This window comes from Ciona robusta, chromosome 12 (genome assembly GCF_009617815.1).
Source record: "Ciona robusta chromosome 12, ASM961781v2".
Classification (NCBI taxonomy): Eukaryota; Metazoa; Chordata; class Ascidiacea; order Phlebobranchia; family Cionidae; genus Ciona; species Ciona robusta.
The window spans coordinates 2472415-2485631 of record NC_143246.1 but is presented as its reverse complement, the minus strand read 5'-3'; the positions used below and the strand labels follow the sequence as shown (position 1 = coordinate 2485631).

At 35.7% G+C, this 13217-nt stretch overlaps 1 protein-coding gene, 1 long non-coding RNA gene and 1 pseudogene across 2 annotated transcripts; 2 read left to right on the top strand and 1 right to left on the bottom strand.

Moving 5' to 3' along the window:
* Window positions 1-510: 510 nt before the first annotated feature.
* On the bottom strand, window positions 511-1425 carry LOC149726442 (uncharacterized). The gene is made up of 2 exons (XR_016386149.1): window positions 1254-1425; window positions 511-1137 (listed from the first exon to the last, which is right to left on the bottom strand). It is a non-coding gene; the product is annotated as an uncharacterized LOC149726442 (long non-coding RNA).
* Window positions 1426-3398: 1973 nt separating this feature from the next.
* LOC149726441 (zinc finger MYM-type protein 1-like) lies at window positions 3399-5304 on the top strand (annotated as a pseudogene).
* A 4797-nt stretch (window positions 5305-10101) lies between these two features.
* Window positions 10102-11048, top strand: LOC149726440 (uncharacterized). The gene is made up of 2 exons (XM_089890746.1): window positions 10102-10443; window positions 10595-11048. Exons 1-2 carry the CDS (start codon window positions 10259-10261, stop codon window positions 11046-11048), a joined length of 639 nt encoding a protein of 212 aa, XP_089746872.1. The 5' UTR covers window positions 10102-10258.
* Window positions 11049-13217: the final 2169 nt, after the last annotated feature.

Here is a 13217-nt window from a genome sequence, read left to right as displayed (position 1 = left end):
TTTTGCGGAAATATAACTCACGCATACATCTATGTAGGTCACAAGCATGTTATCCCCATCAAAAAAGAAATTAGTTTCAACTTTTTTTATAACTGAATATTAATATTCGTCATAAAAACATATTTATAGAATTTTCTCCCGATCAAGCTTCGAATACGTTATAGCGCTACGTAATGCCTAAAAAATGAAACATCATTTTCTTCAAAAAAGTGCGGGGAAGGGTTCAGAATACAAACAAGTATGGTCATAACTTGAATCATATAAATATTAATTTTTCGATTTTTTTCGCGAAAATTTAACTTACGCATACATCTATGTAGGTCACTAGGATGTTATCCCCATCGAAAAAATAATTAATATAATTTTTTTTATAACTGAATATTAATATTCGTCATAAAAATATATTTATGGAATTTTCTCCCGATCCAGCTTCGAATATGTTATAGCGCTACGTAATACCTAAAAAATGAAACTTCATTTTCTTCAAAAAAGTGCGGGGATGGATGTTAAATATTGCGGAGAGTATTAATTACTCGAATTTCGTGTTTATATATTTTATTTGCACGAACGCAAAAACAGTACATATTAATCCACATAAATGTTTTTATAACAAAATTATAACAGTAAATATACAGTTGTGTGTCTAATATGCTTAGAATTGTTAAAGTGTATGTACAACGACACGGTTCATTTTTTTACAGCATTGTTCATCAATTAAGATCTTTTAAAATGACTATTAATATATGTCATAAAAACATATTTATTGAATCTTGCACCAGACAAACTTTGAAATGTAATAGTGCTCCTGAATAACTAAACAATGAAACATTAATTTGGATGATGTAATTAACGCCTTAAAATCGATAGGAAAGTTTGACTCGTCATGTGCATCATCTTGGCAGGCACTTCTTTCGACATTGTGAAATAGGAAACTGTCGAAAAGTGATTTGAAAAGCGGGATGCTTAAGCTTAAGTACTTTTGCAAAACACATAATGCCGAGTTGCGTTCGTTTCTTCAACAGGACAACATCCACCGATGTGGTGACGTCCGACCAACAAGATGAATACGATGCAGCTCCGTCGCCAGTGCAAGATGAATACGATGCAGCTCCGTCGCCAATATCAGATGTTTCATCTCTAAAATCACAGGTATTGTCGGACCAGGTAACGATTAGTGGAGACGAGGACGAAGCTCGTATGGAATCAGGTGACTTCTGGTCTTGTGGTAATTTAGTTAATACTGCTGTTTTTACCTTATCTTCAGTTGAATGGGAGAATGTCCGAAGTTCAGTAAGTAATTTTCGTATTCGGTATTCTGACTGGACTGATTTATTTAGACGCGGTTTGGCGGAGAGCAACCCTTTTTGTGTCTTTACTTTTAAAAATCAGCACTGGAACAAAACGTGCGCGGTGAAAGGTGTGTTTCACTGCACAGGGATGTGCAAATTTACAGACTGCGGGCGAAAATTTAACATTAATTTGTATGATGAGGCCGCCAAAGAATTTCATGTAACTTATGAGGGTACGGTTAAACATGACACAAACGAACTTCATGGATCAATGGGCAAATACATTTTGCACTACTTGGGAAGTTTATATATATTTGTGGCATGTTATTTTGATTGTGACTGTGCTGTCCACCACTTTAAATTTTTAGGATAAGCCAATAAGAAAACAGGACTACAGTGCTGTCTGTACTTATATACGTTTTTGGGATAAGCTATAGGAGGACATGACTGATCTTTTGAATCGAATGTTCAAAGATGTGTATCCAAAAATGTTTATGAAATTAAAGAAATGTGAAAGTTGCAGTTTTATAAAAGTGTAAGTGCATCTTAATCACAATCAGGTGGAGTATTTTAAAACGTGCAGTTTAAAAAAATTGTAAATGCATGTTGATCACAATTAGGTGAAGTGTTTCATCTATGGTGCCTATGGTTTATCTGTGAACATGTTTTGTTAAGACAAGAAAATGTGACTATTTAGAAAGAAAGTGACAAATTATGTAGATGCTACTTTGTCTTTCAGGAAGCAGCCATTTGATTTCTTTCTTACATTTGGTTCGCATAAATTGCTAAAATAATAACTGTATGTACGAAATGTGAAAGTTCAAGTTTAAAAAAAAGTGTAAATGCATCTTAATCACAATGAGGTGGAATATTTCATCCCTCATCACGGTCTAGTGCATCACGATAAAAAGCTTGTTGAAATTTTTGAAGACGATGCGGAACAATGACGGTTTATGTTGAAATTTTTGAAGACGATGCGGAACAGGATTTAAATAATACCCACGAGCCGTTCAGAAATTCAACGGAAAGTTGCTTCTCTAATTTGCGTGCAATTATGCTATCCTCGAATAGGATGTCCACTGGCGCCTAACCTGGGTACGCAGGGTACAAAATAAGTACCCTGCTAAAATCGAGATTACCCAGGAGTACCCTGAATTAATCGCATATATCATTAAATGTGGCAAATCCGCTTTACAAAATCAACGTGCTTCGGACTAACCAAGCCACGAACAAGCGCGCAGCTCTCGTATTATATCGTAGTATTTCTACGTGTATATATGGTAGATTGTTACGTAATGTATAACCTTACGCACGTTTACGGAACAATTAAAAACTAACTACCAATAAAAAACAAAGAAATCGTAACTTTTTTGAAATGCCAACCTTGCATTTTAATGTGTATCGTCACTAATGGAGCTTTAAAAATCATATATATACATATTTTACGAAATTTCGCCTACGTCGTCTGAACTAAGCGCATACGTAAAATGGATAAAACAAGAAAAAGGAAGCTTCAGCCAGCAATTTCTTCTTTGATGGAGCTTTAAAAATCATATATATACATATTTTACAAAATTTCGCCTACGTCGTCTGAACTAAGCGCATACGTAAAATGGATAAAACAAGAAAAAGGAAGCTTCAGCCAGCAATTTCTTCTTTTTTCGAAAAAAATACGACCCGTCATCGCCACGAAGCACCAACTTTGCCGGACATTTCAGAACCATGTCTCTCTCCCCCAAGTATTTGTGTTTTGGCAACACCAGAAGTATCCAGGCAAGTATGTTTAGATAACGAACCTTCTACGTCTGCACCAACACCCCTACGAAAAACGATGGTGGAAAGTTCAAAGTAAATTGGACTTTGCAATTTCCTTGGATTGCCTATGACGAACGAAGAGATGTCGTGACATGTGGTTTGTGTACTGAAGCGGTGGAAGGAAAACTTATAACAAATAAATCTCGTAATGCTATAATAACTAAATAGCACACTTGGATAAATGGGTTTAACGCTTGGAGACGTGCTGTAAAGGCTTTTGCAAAGCACGATGAAAGTGCACTCAATCGTGAGTGCAAAAAGGCAGTCCTTATGCATCGACAACAGGATCGTACTCGGTTGGCATTAGACACAAAAACAGAAGAACGACTAAGAAAAAATCGTCTTGCTCTTGATGCCATCTTTGACTCCATTATTTTTCTTTCTTAACAAGGATTAGCTCTTCGTGGGCACACCGATGACAAATCAAATTTGTTTAATGTCATGAGACTGTCGTCGCAACACAACGATGAAGTACACGATTGGTTGTACGTTCGCGGAAAAGCTAAATGGTTTGGACACGACCTTCAGAATGAAATCCTAGGAATGGTGGCCGATAAAGTTCGGCAGAGTGTTGTTTCGTCAGTTAAAGACGCAAAATACTTTGGAGTTATAGCAGACGAAACCACTGATGTGAGTCGCAAAGAGCAAGTTTCTGTTTGTGTTCGTTATGTGACGGAAAAGTTTGAAATTTATGAGGCATTTCTTGGTTTCTTTGAAACCAGCTAACACCGAGATGCGTTAACCTTGTGTGGGATAATAGAAAATGGAGTCATTGCTTGTGGTTTAGACTTAAAGAACTGTGTTGGCCAATCATATGACGGAGCGGCAAACATGCGAGGATGTATCAGCGGTGTTCAACAAAGAATGAAGATAATATATCCAAAGATGTTGTACAGGATGCATTACAGGCAAATTGCCACGCGAAAACGGCTTTGTCAATGCTTACAAGTGTTGTAAATTATATTTTATATTAAATCTTCGCCGAGGCGTTTGGCTTCCTTCAAAGAATTTTCTCTGGGCAACGAGACGCACCACACCAATAGGTCATTGCGTCTTTTATGTCCTACCCGCTGGGTTCTACGTCTTCCATCTATCGAGACGTTTGTGGCAGAATATGAGAATATTCTTGACTGGCTGGATGACGTAGTAAAAGATCCATCAAAAGCTGCAATTACTAAAGGAGCTGCCCGACCATTGCTATTGGACCTGGAGGACTTTCAAGTATATTTTATGTTGATGTTGATAAAAGAAATTCTTAGACTCATCCATCCCATTCACGTACAAGTGCAGTGTCTGCTATGACAGTTGATCGATGCAGGCGTTTAATAGAAGGGTTGTTGGTGGCATTGTCAGGACACAACAACATACATGAGGCGACCAGTTTTTATAATGCTTGTATTGAAAGCAGCCGGCAAATAAAGTTACAGTTGCCCTCAGTTCCCCGCGCCTCTGGCCGTCGAAGTAGAGATACGATGCGTATGCCAAGTTGCCCCGTGGAATATTTTACCCAAATATACATTGAATTGTTCCAAAAGACATCTGAAGCTATCTTGGCCAGATATCCTTCTGGTGACTTATCATTTTTATCCGATATCGAGGCTGTTTTGTTGGGAGAGGGTGATTCAGGAAACATAGAGAAAGTCGAAACATTTTACCATGACGTAATCTCGCCTGCTTCTCTGAAGGAAGAGATACAAATTTTAAAACGGTATATATCTGCTAAATCAAGCAGTATTTCAACCACGTCACAAATGGCAGAATTTCTTCTTCAGAATGAAGCGATTTCGTTACTAACCCCAAATCTAACACAGCTCCTTCGTGTGTATTTCACATTGCCATGCTCCAGTTGTGAAGCCGAGCGCTCATTTAGCGCTTTGCGTCGAATTAAAACTTACTTCAGATCAACAATGAGCGAGCAAAGACTGAATGACGTTTGCACCCTAAATGTGCACCAGGGCAACATTGTCGACACGCAAGATTTGGTGGATGCTTTCATAATAAAACTACTGTACGAAGTAACACATTTGCTACATTACACACAATGCTTCAAATTATCGAAAAACAGCGTTTAAATGAGCATTTTATTGTGATTAAGTACTGGTAATTTTCTTCGTGTTTTGTTTGTTTTTTGTTCATAAAATTCGTTTTTCTATTTTATATTTCGTTTTATGTACCAGAAATTTCAGCTAAACCACAAAAATAACTAGAAATATACTAGCTCCAATCAGCCCTGAAGGACGTTCGCATTCGTACGCCGATCAAACAGCATGCCGCCACGCTTTTATGACGTCACAGGATATACGAGAATTCGCACTTTTTCGGACGCCTTCGGAATTTTCTTCTCCTTCTGCCGCGTAGTTATGCAAAACGCATTGATAACGCCACGAAATGTTTGAATAGTTTGTCTAAAACGTATCACCGATATACAAGTATCGCTGCTGTAACTCACAAACAAACCATTATACATGCTGCAATTACGTTACGTATTTATCAAACATTCGACATCGTATAAAATATTTGTTTAACTTTAATGGGTATCCTGACTTTTTAAAACTTAGGCGCCTATGAGGATGTCGGTAAACTTTTTGAGGACGATGTAGGACTGGATTTCAAATATACCGACCAGCCGTTTAGAAAAAACAACGGAAAGTTGCGCGTGCCCATAATAGTAGTAGTATCCTTAAATTATAGTATCCCTAAACAGGATATGACGGTTTATATTGAAATTTTTGAAGGCGATGTGGAACGGGATTTAAATATACCGACTAGCCGTTCAGAAAATACAAGATAAGTTGCTTTAATTTGCGTGCCATTATGGTATCCATTTTTATAGTAATTCTATAGCAGGGTTCATTCAGTGCACTGGTGTTCCAGGATTGGTGGCTCGAAGTTAGCGGTAGTTTAGGTTATCTATCCAGTGCAGAATTGGTTGCTTTGTTATACAAGTTTTTGTGATAAAGAAACTGAAAACTGATAATTTTTAAAATTTAGAAAAGATCCGAGTAGCGTAATTTTTGACTTATTTGACTTGCAGGCACGAAAAAAATTGTTTTTTGGGGCAGTAAAACGCTAGCAATGGGAGAGTGTGATTATCGGCCGACACGTGACAAAGCATTCACACACAAATGTGATACCGCCTGTTATCCTGATCTTTTTAGCGTGAAGCTTAAAATTACATTCCATCGTTTTAACTTGAATATACAATAAAAACAGAGAAAAATACCCAGGAAAGGGTATGATTTCGTTTAGCAGGCAATGGCTGATGATGAATGGTGAATGAATGAACGACATTAACACGGGTTTAACACCTCGTGCCAGCTTACGTTACCATGTGTGTTACTTTGTGGGTGATCATTATTTTTTTTGTATTTTTTTATGTATGGCTGATAATTTAGCCAACAACACATTAGTGACCACTAACTTGAATATACAATAAAAACAGAGAAAAATACCCAGGAAAGGGTATGATTTCGTTTAGCAGGCAATGGCTGATGATGAATGGTGAATGAATGAACGACATTAACACGGGTTTGTATGGGGGCCCAACCTGGTCAAAATACAACAAGAAAAAAGGCATTTTATGCATTAAGTTGCATTATTTTTATATTACAAGTTGTATTATTTTTAGATCTTAATCTCACAAAAAAATAATTTTACCCTACAACTTGAATTAATTTTACGTTACAACTTGAAATATTTTTACGCTACGACTTGAATTATTTTTACGCTACGACTTGAATTATTTTTACGTTACGACTTGAATTATTTTTACGCTACGACTTGAATTATTTTTACGTTACGACTTGAATTATTTTTACGTTACAACTTGAATTATTTTTACGCTACGACTTGAATTATTTTTACGCTACGACTTGAATTATTTTTACGTTACAACTTGAGTTATTTTTACGCTACGACTTGAATTATTTTTACGTTACGACTTGAATTAATTTTACGTTACGACTTGAATTAATTTTACGTTATGACTTGAATTATTTTTACGTTACGACTTTGAATTATTTTTATATCCGGTAAAATCGCTCATGCGTTTCAAAACTCCATTGTCAGTCTATGACGTCATAGTAGCCGCTATTACGGATCACAATGCATACAATTTTAACGTATCTGTGTGCTGTTTATTCGTCTAAACTCTAAATATTGCAATTTTTCAAGAACCGAACACTTCTCCGCGTAAAAATGGTTTTCTTTTATTGAACATTCCACCGATAAAAGAATAAAAAAAACAGAAACTATCAAGTATACCAACCAAAAACATAAAGGAACATATGTTTAAACTATAAAAATACAAACAAAAATACATAACATTAAAATATGATGCATAACATATATAGCTATAGCCTATAGCTGCAGTTTTGCTGGTAAATTGCCGTGATTTTACCTTTTGGCTCTCTAACGTAGCAAGTACACCCGGCAACGAAACTTACAGTATCTTTGTAAAAAATTACCTATCGAAGTAACTTCGAGGAAAACAATACTTAGCCACTATTTCTGGTCTCCTCCTTGAATTAATAAGCCACCCTTTTCGGCGTTCAGGGTCTATAGAAAATTAGAAAACGCCAAGACATTTTCTGCTATAGTACTTAGCAGTTAAGAGCTGCATATCCACTCATAGTGTATGATAAATGTAGTTTCTTTTAAGATTCGTAGGCATGAGCATATACTATACTATATTAACTAATTACTAAGCTGATTGCTGATGCTAGTATTAATCACCATAATATTCGATATTATAAAACAAGATTTATATTAGAATCTCCAGTTAGCCTTATCCTACTGTAAAATTAGTTGTGCATTAAAAACAACCGTATAGTTTACGCCCGGTGTTTCGAAACGCATGAGCGATTTTACCGGATATAAAATTAATTCAAGTCATAGCGTAAAAATAATTCAAGTCGTAGCGTAAAAATAATTCAAGTCGTAACGTAAAAATAATTCAAGTTGTAACGTAAAAAAATTGAAGTCGTAGCGTAAAAATAATTCAAGTCGTAGCGTAAAAATAATTCATGTCGTAACGTAAAAATAATTCAAGTCGTAACGTAAAATTAATTCAAGTCGTAGCGTAAAAATAATTCAAGTTGTAACGTAAAATTAATTCAAGTTGTAGGGTAAAATTTTTTTTTTGAGATTAAGATCTAAAAATAATACAACTTGTAATATAAAAATAATGCAACTTAATGCATAAAATGCCTTTTTTCTTGTTGTATTTTGACCAGGTTGGGCCCCCATAGGTTTAACACCTCGTGCCAGCTTACGTTACCATGTGTGTTACTTTGTGGGTGATTATTATTTTTTTATGTATGGCTGATAATTTAGCCAACAACACATTAGTGACCACTGGGTGGTTGGAGCAATTCCCGTTAAGTGTCTTTCCCAAGGCCACATTCGCCAACAACGGTAGTAGCGTCGAGCCTTGAACCCATTACCTCTGGGTTACAGACAAGCGCGCTAACAACTATACCACGGCGCCGGACAAATATACAAAATAAAATCAAACTTTTTTTAAATTATTACGTAAGAATGAATAAAAACAATGGTAGGTTTGCGCCGAAAAATGAAAACCCAGATTTCTATGACTTTGATCACAACAGGGGATTCTCCATAAGTAAGATGATCTTCTTGTAGCGTACGTAGCAACGAGCGTTGGCAACGTAGAGGTCCATCGGCCTTCTATGGCTTTGTTAGCAACGAATGCTGGTCTGTGCTAGGTGTTTTTTTTCACAACGTATCGTAGTGGGAATCAAATAAAGTGTTGACAGATGCTTTATCTGTACAATTTCAAGTTGTGTATTGACAGGTCCAGGCCATTTTAACAGCCTGTGTCTAACAAACCTGTGACAGTAAACGAACTTTTAAAATTCACATGGCGTTTTCGACATAGAATACGTATTTTGAGTTATGTATTCTAAACCATGTACTTTACAAATATCTAAAATTATTATGAAGTTGCTTTTGAAAAGGCATTCGTTTTTGTGACATATAAAACGTGTATAGGTACAGTAACAGTTATTTTACAGTTAACACACATAAGACTTAAACCCCTAACCCGGGCTAATCACACAAAAAAAGCTGCTGTGCGGGACTCGAAACCGGGAAGAACGAAACAAAGAGATTAACCGACGGCACGCAAACCCCTACACCACAAAGCCGACAATAGTAAACAGAACGAAAGAGCGTATATAACCTATACCTAATTTGGGACAGATTTTCTTACTAGGTGTTTTATATAAAGGTAAAAAGGTATTTTCAGTATTTAAGTTATTTTGTTTTACGCTTATTACCAATTTAAAGGGTTTTGTGTATTTTTTCAAAATTTTAAACTTAATAAGAGCGCCCACTTGTGAAAAAAAAGAGTGATGATCGGATAATAAGTCGCAACTATTTTAAAGAAGTAAAAATTGCTGGTAACATTACAAATGAATATTCGCTATATTTTTTACATTTTAAAAGCCTATCAAAACATGAAACTTTGAGGAAACAATATTCATGGCAGAGAAATTGTTACTAAACTTTGATAATAATTGTGGATCTGGTGCACACAATACAAATTAATTTATATAGGACGTCTTTTCTACGTTACTGTGCCCGCTGGGTATAGTATTTACACTTTGAGAGATTGTTACTAAACTTTGAAGTAAAAATTGCTGGTAACATTACAAATGAATATTCGCTATATTTTTTACATTTTAAAAGCCTATCAAAACATGAAACTTTGAGGAAACAATATTCATGGCAGAGAAATTGTTACTAAACTTTGATAATAATTGTGGATCTGGTGCACACAATACTAATTTATATAGGACGTCTTTTCTACGTTACTGTGCCCGCTGGGTATAGTATTTACACTTTGAGAAATTGTTACTAAACTTTGATAATAATTGTGGATGCTTTGCAAAGTACTTTCGTTCAATGTGATGACAAAAGAAAATAGCATAATGAGTTTGACTGAATTACCAAGTAATAATCATAATAATTTATCTATTCAGATTAAATCAAATGACAAAAGTTTGCTTAAAATTTGGACATAATATAGGAATTGTTGGGAAGTGTTGTTGTAACTTGGTCTGTTGCACAACGAGGCACAGGAAGCTACATTAATTCAGTGATGACAGCTTATACGTAATATTCCAGCTAATATGGGGGTGATGAAATATGATGCAAGTGAATTTCCAACCGAATTTAACAATGATAACTTTAAAGTGGTTGGAACAGGGGGTTTCGGTGAAGTTCGAGTTTGTTATCACACATTACTAGGCAGGGTGGCTTTGAAGTTGTTTCGTATCACTGGAAGCAATGAAGGAATACAAAATGCTAAAAAAGAGTAAGATATTTTTTGTTAGAAGTAAATATGTTTAATTTTTCTATTTCCCCTATCAACAACCCATCCGGCCCCTTTCTTTTTATTCCGACTCAGCTATTGCTTCTCTAGCTAACTTGAATTGCAACATTTAAAAATTTCTAAATACTAACAGGTTTGAAAATGAAGCAAAAATTCTCCAACGAATAAAGCATCCCCACATTGTCACCTTCTATGGCGTGACATCACTTTTTGGAAGGGAGGGTCTTGTGATGGAATTCATGGAAGGCGGCAACTTAGATGACCTCATAACTCAGAATATTCTTTCTTGGACTGGGCGACTTCGACTCTTGCATGAATTGATATCAGCCATCAGTTACCTGCACTACCACGATAAGAAGAAAGCTTTTATCCATGGTGACATAAAACCACAGAACATTCTTCTTACAACATCCAGGGTTCTAAAACTTGCCGACTTTGGTTCAGTGAACATCAGACAACAAACCGGTGTCAGCCAAACAACATTCGAAATTCCTCATTCAACGCAACACACATGGCCTTTCACTGCTCCTGAATTTCTTAAAGATCTCTTTGCAGATAAAACACCGACCATGGATATCTACAGGTAACTCATTTCTACACAACTATAAAGTGTTCTTGGGCAAGACATTTAAAAGCAATTTCTCTAACTCAGTGCTCATTAATTGGTTTTTTAAATTGTCACCCATACAGAGAAAAAGCACACCCACAAAGTTACATACGTGGTAACTCATAAGCGGGCACGAGGTGTATGAAAGAAAACATCTATGTTATAACGACCGTTGTTTTTTTTGGCGTCTAAACTCTAAATATTGCAATTTTTCAAGAACCGAACACTTCTCCGCGTAAAAATGGTTTTCTTTTATTGAACATTCCACCGATAAAAGAATAAAAAAACAGAAACTATCAAGTATACCAACCAAAAACATAAAGGAACATATGTTTAAACTATAAAAATACAAACAAAAATGCATAAGATTAAAATATGATTCATAACATATATAGCTATAGCTGCAGTTTTGCTGGTAAATTGCCGTGATTTTACCTTTTGGCTCTCTAACGTAGCAAGTACACCCGGCAACGAAACTTACAGTATCTTTGTAAAAAATTACCTATCGAAGTAACTTCGAGGAAAACAATACTTAGCCACTATCTCTGGTCTCCTCCTTGAATTAATAAGCCACCTTTTTCGGCGTTCAGGGTCTATAGAAAATTAGAAAACGCTAAGACATTTTCTGCTATAGTACTTAGCAGTTAAGAGCTGCATATCCACTCATAGTGTATGATAAATGTAGTTTCTTTTAAGATTCGTAGGCATGAGCATATACTATACTATACTATATTAACTAATTACTAAGCTGATTGCTGATGCTAGTATTAATCACCATAATATTCGATATTATAAAACAAGATTTATATTAGAATCTCCATTTAGCCTTATCCTACTGTAAAATTAGTTGTGCATTAAAAACAACCGTATAGTTTACGCCCGGTGTTTCGAAACGCATGAGCGATTTTACCGGATATAAAATTAATTCAAGTCATAGCGTAAAAATAATTCAAGTCGTAGCGTAAAAATAATTCAAGTCGTAACGTAAAAATAATTCAAGTTGTAACGTAAAAAAATTCAAGTCGTAGCGTAAAAATAATTCAAGTCGTGGCGTAAAAATAATTCATGTCGTAACGTAAAAATAATTCAAGTCGTAACGTAAAATTAATTCAAGTCGTAGCGTAAAAATAATTCAAGTTGTAACGTAAAATTAATTCAAGTTGTAGGGTAAAATTTTTTTTTTGAGATAAAGATCTAAAAATAATACAACTTGTTAATGCATAAAATGCCTTTTTTCTTGTTGTATTTTGACCAGGTTGGGCCCCCATAGGTTTAACACCTCGTGCCAGCTTACGTTACCATGTGTGTTACTTTGTGGGTGATTATTATTTTTTTATGTATGGCTGATAATTTAGCCAACAACACATTAGTGACCACTGGGTGGTTGGAGCAATTCCCGTTAAGTGTCTTTCCCAAGGCCACATTCGCCAACAACGGTAGTAGCGTCGAGCCTTGAACCCATTACCTCTGGGTTACAGACAAGCGCGCTAACAACTATACCACGGCGCCGGACAAATATACAAAATAAAATCAAACTTTTTTAAAATTATTACGTAAGAATGAATAAAAACAATGGTAGGTTTGCGCCGAAAAATGAAAACCCAGATTTCTATGACTTTGATCACAACAGGGGATTCTCCATAAGTAAGATGATCTTCTTGTAGCAACGAGCGTTGGCAACGTAGAGGTCCATCGGCCTTCTATGGCTTTGTTAGCAACGAATGCTGGTCTGTGCTAGGTGTTTTTTTCACAACGTATCGTAGTGGGAATCAAATAAAGTGTTGACAGATGCTTTATCCGTACAATTTCAAGTTGTGTATTGACAGGTCCAGGCCATTTTAACAGCCTGTGTCTAACAAACCTGTGACAGTAAACGAACTTTTAAAATTCACATGGCGTTTTCGACATAGAATACGTATTTTGAGTTATGTATTCTAAACCATGTACTTTACAAATATCTAAAATTATTATGAAGTTGCTTTTGAAAAGGCATTCGTTTTTGATTCGTTTTTGTGACATATAAAACGTGTATTGGTACAGTAACAGTTATTTTTACAGTTAACACACATAAGACTTAAACCCCTAACCCGGGCTAATCACACAAAAAAAGCTGCTGTGCGGGACTCGAAACCGGGAAGAACGAAACAAA

Coding starts and splice junctions, on each gene's coding strand:
- LOC149726440 (XM_089890746.1), top strand. CDS start 10,259: ATGGGGGTGATGAAATATGATGCAAGTGAATTTCCAACCGAATTTAAC. Junction 10,444..10,594: donor ATACAAAATGCTAAAAAAGA/GTAAGATATTTT, acceptor AAATACTAACAG/GTTTGAAAATGAAGCAAAAA.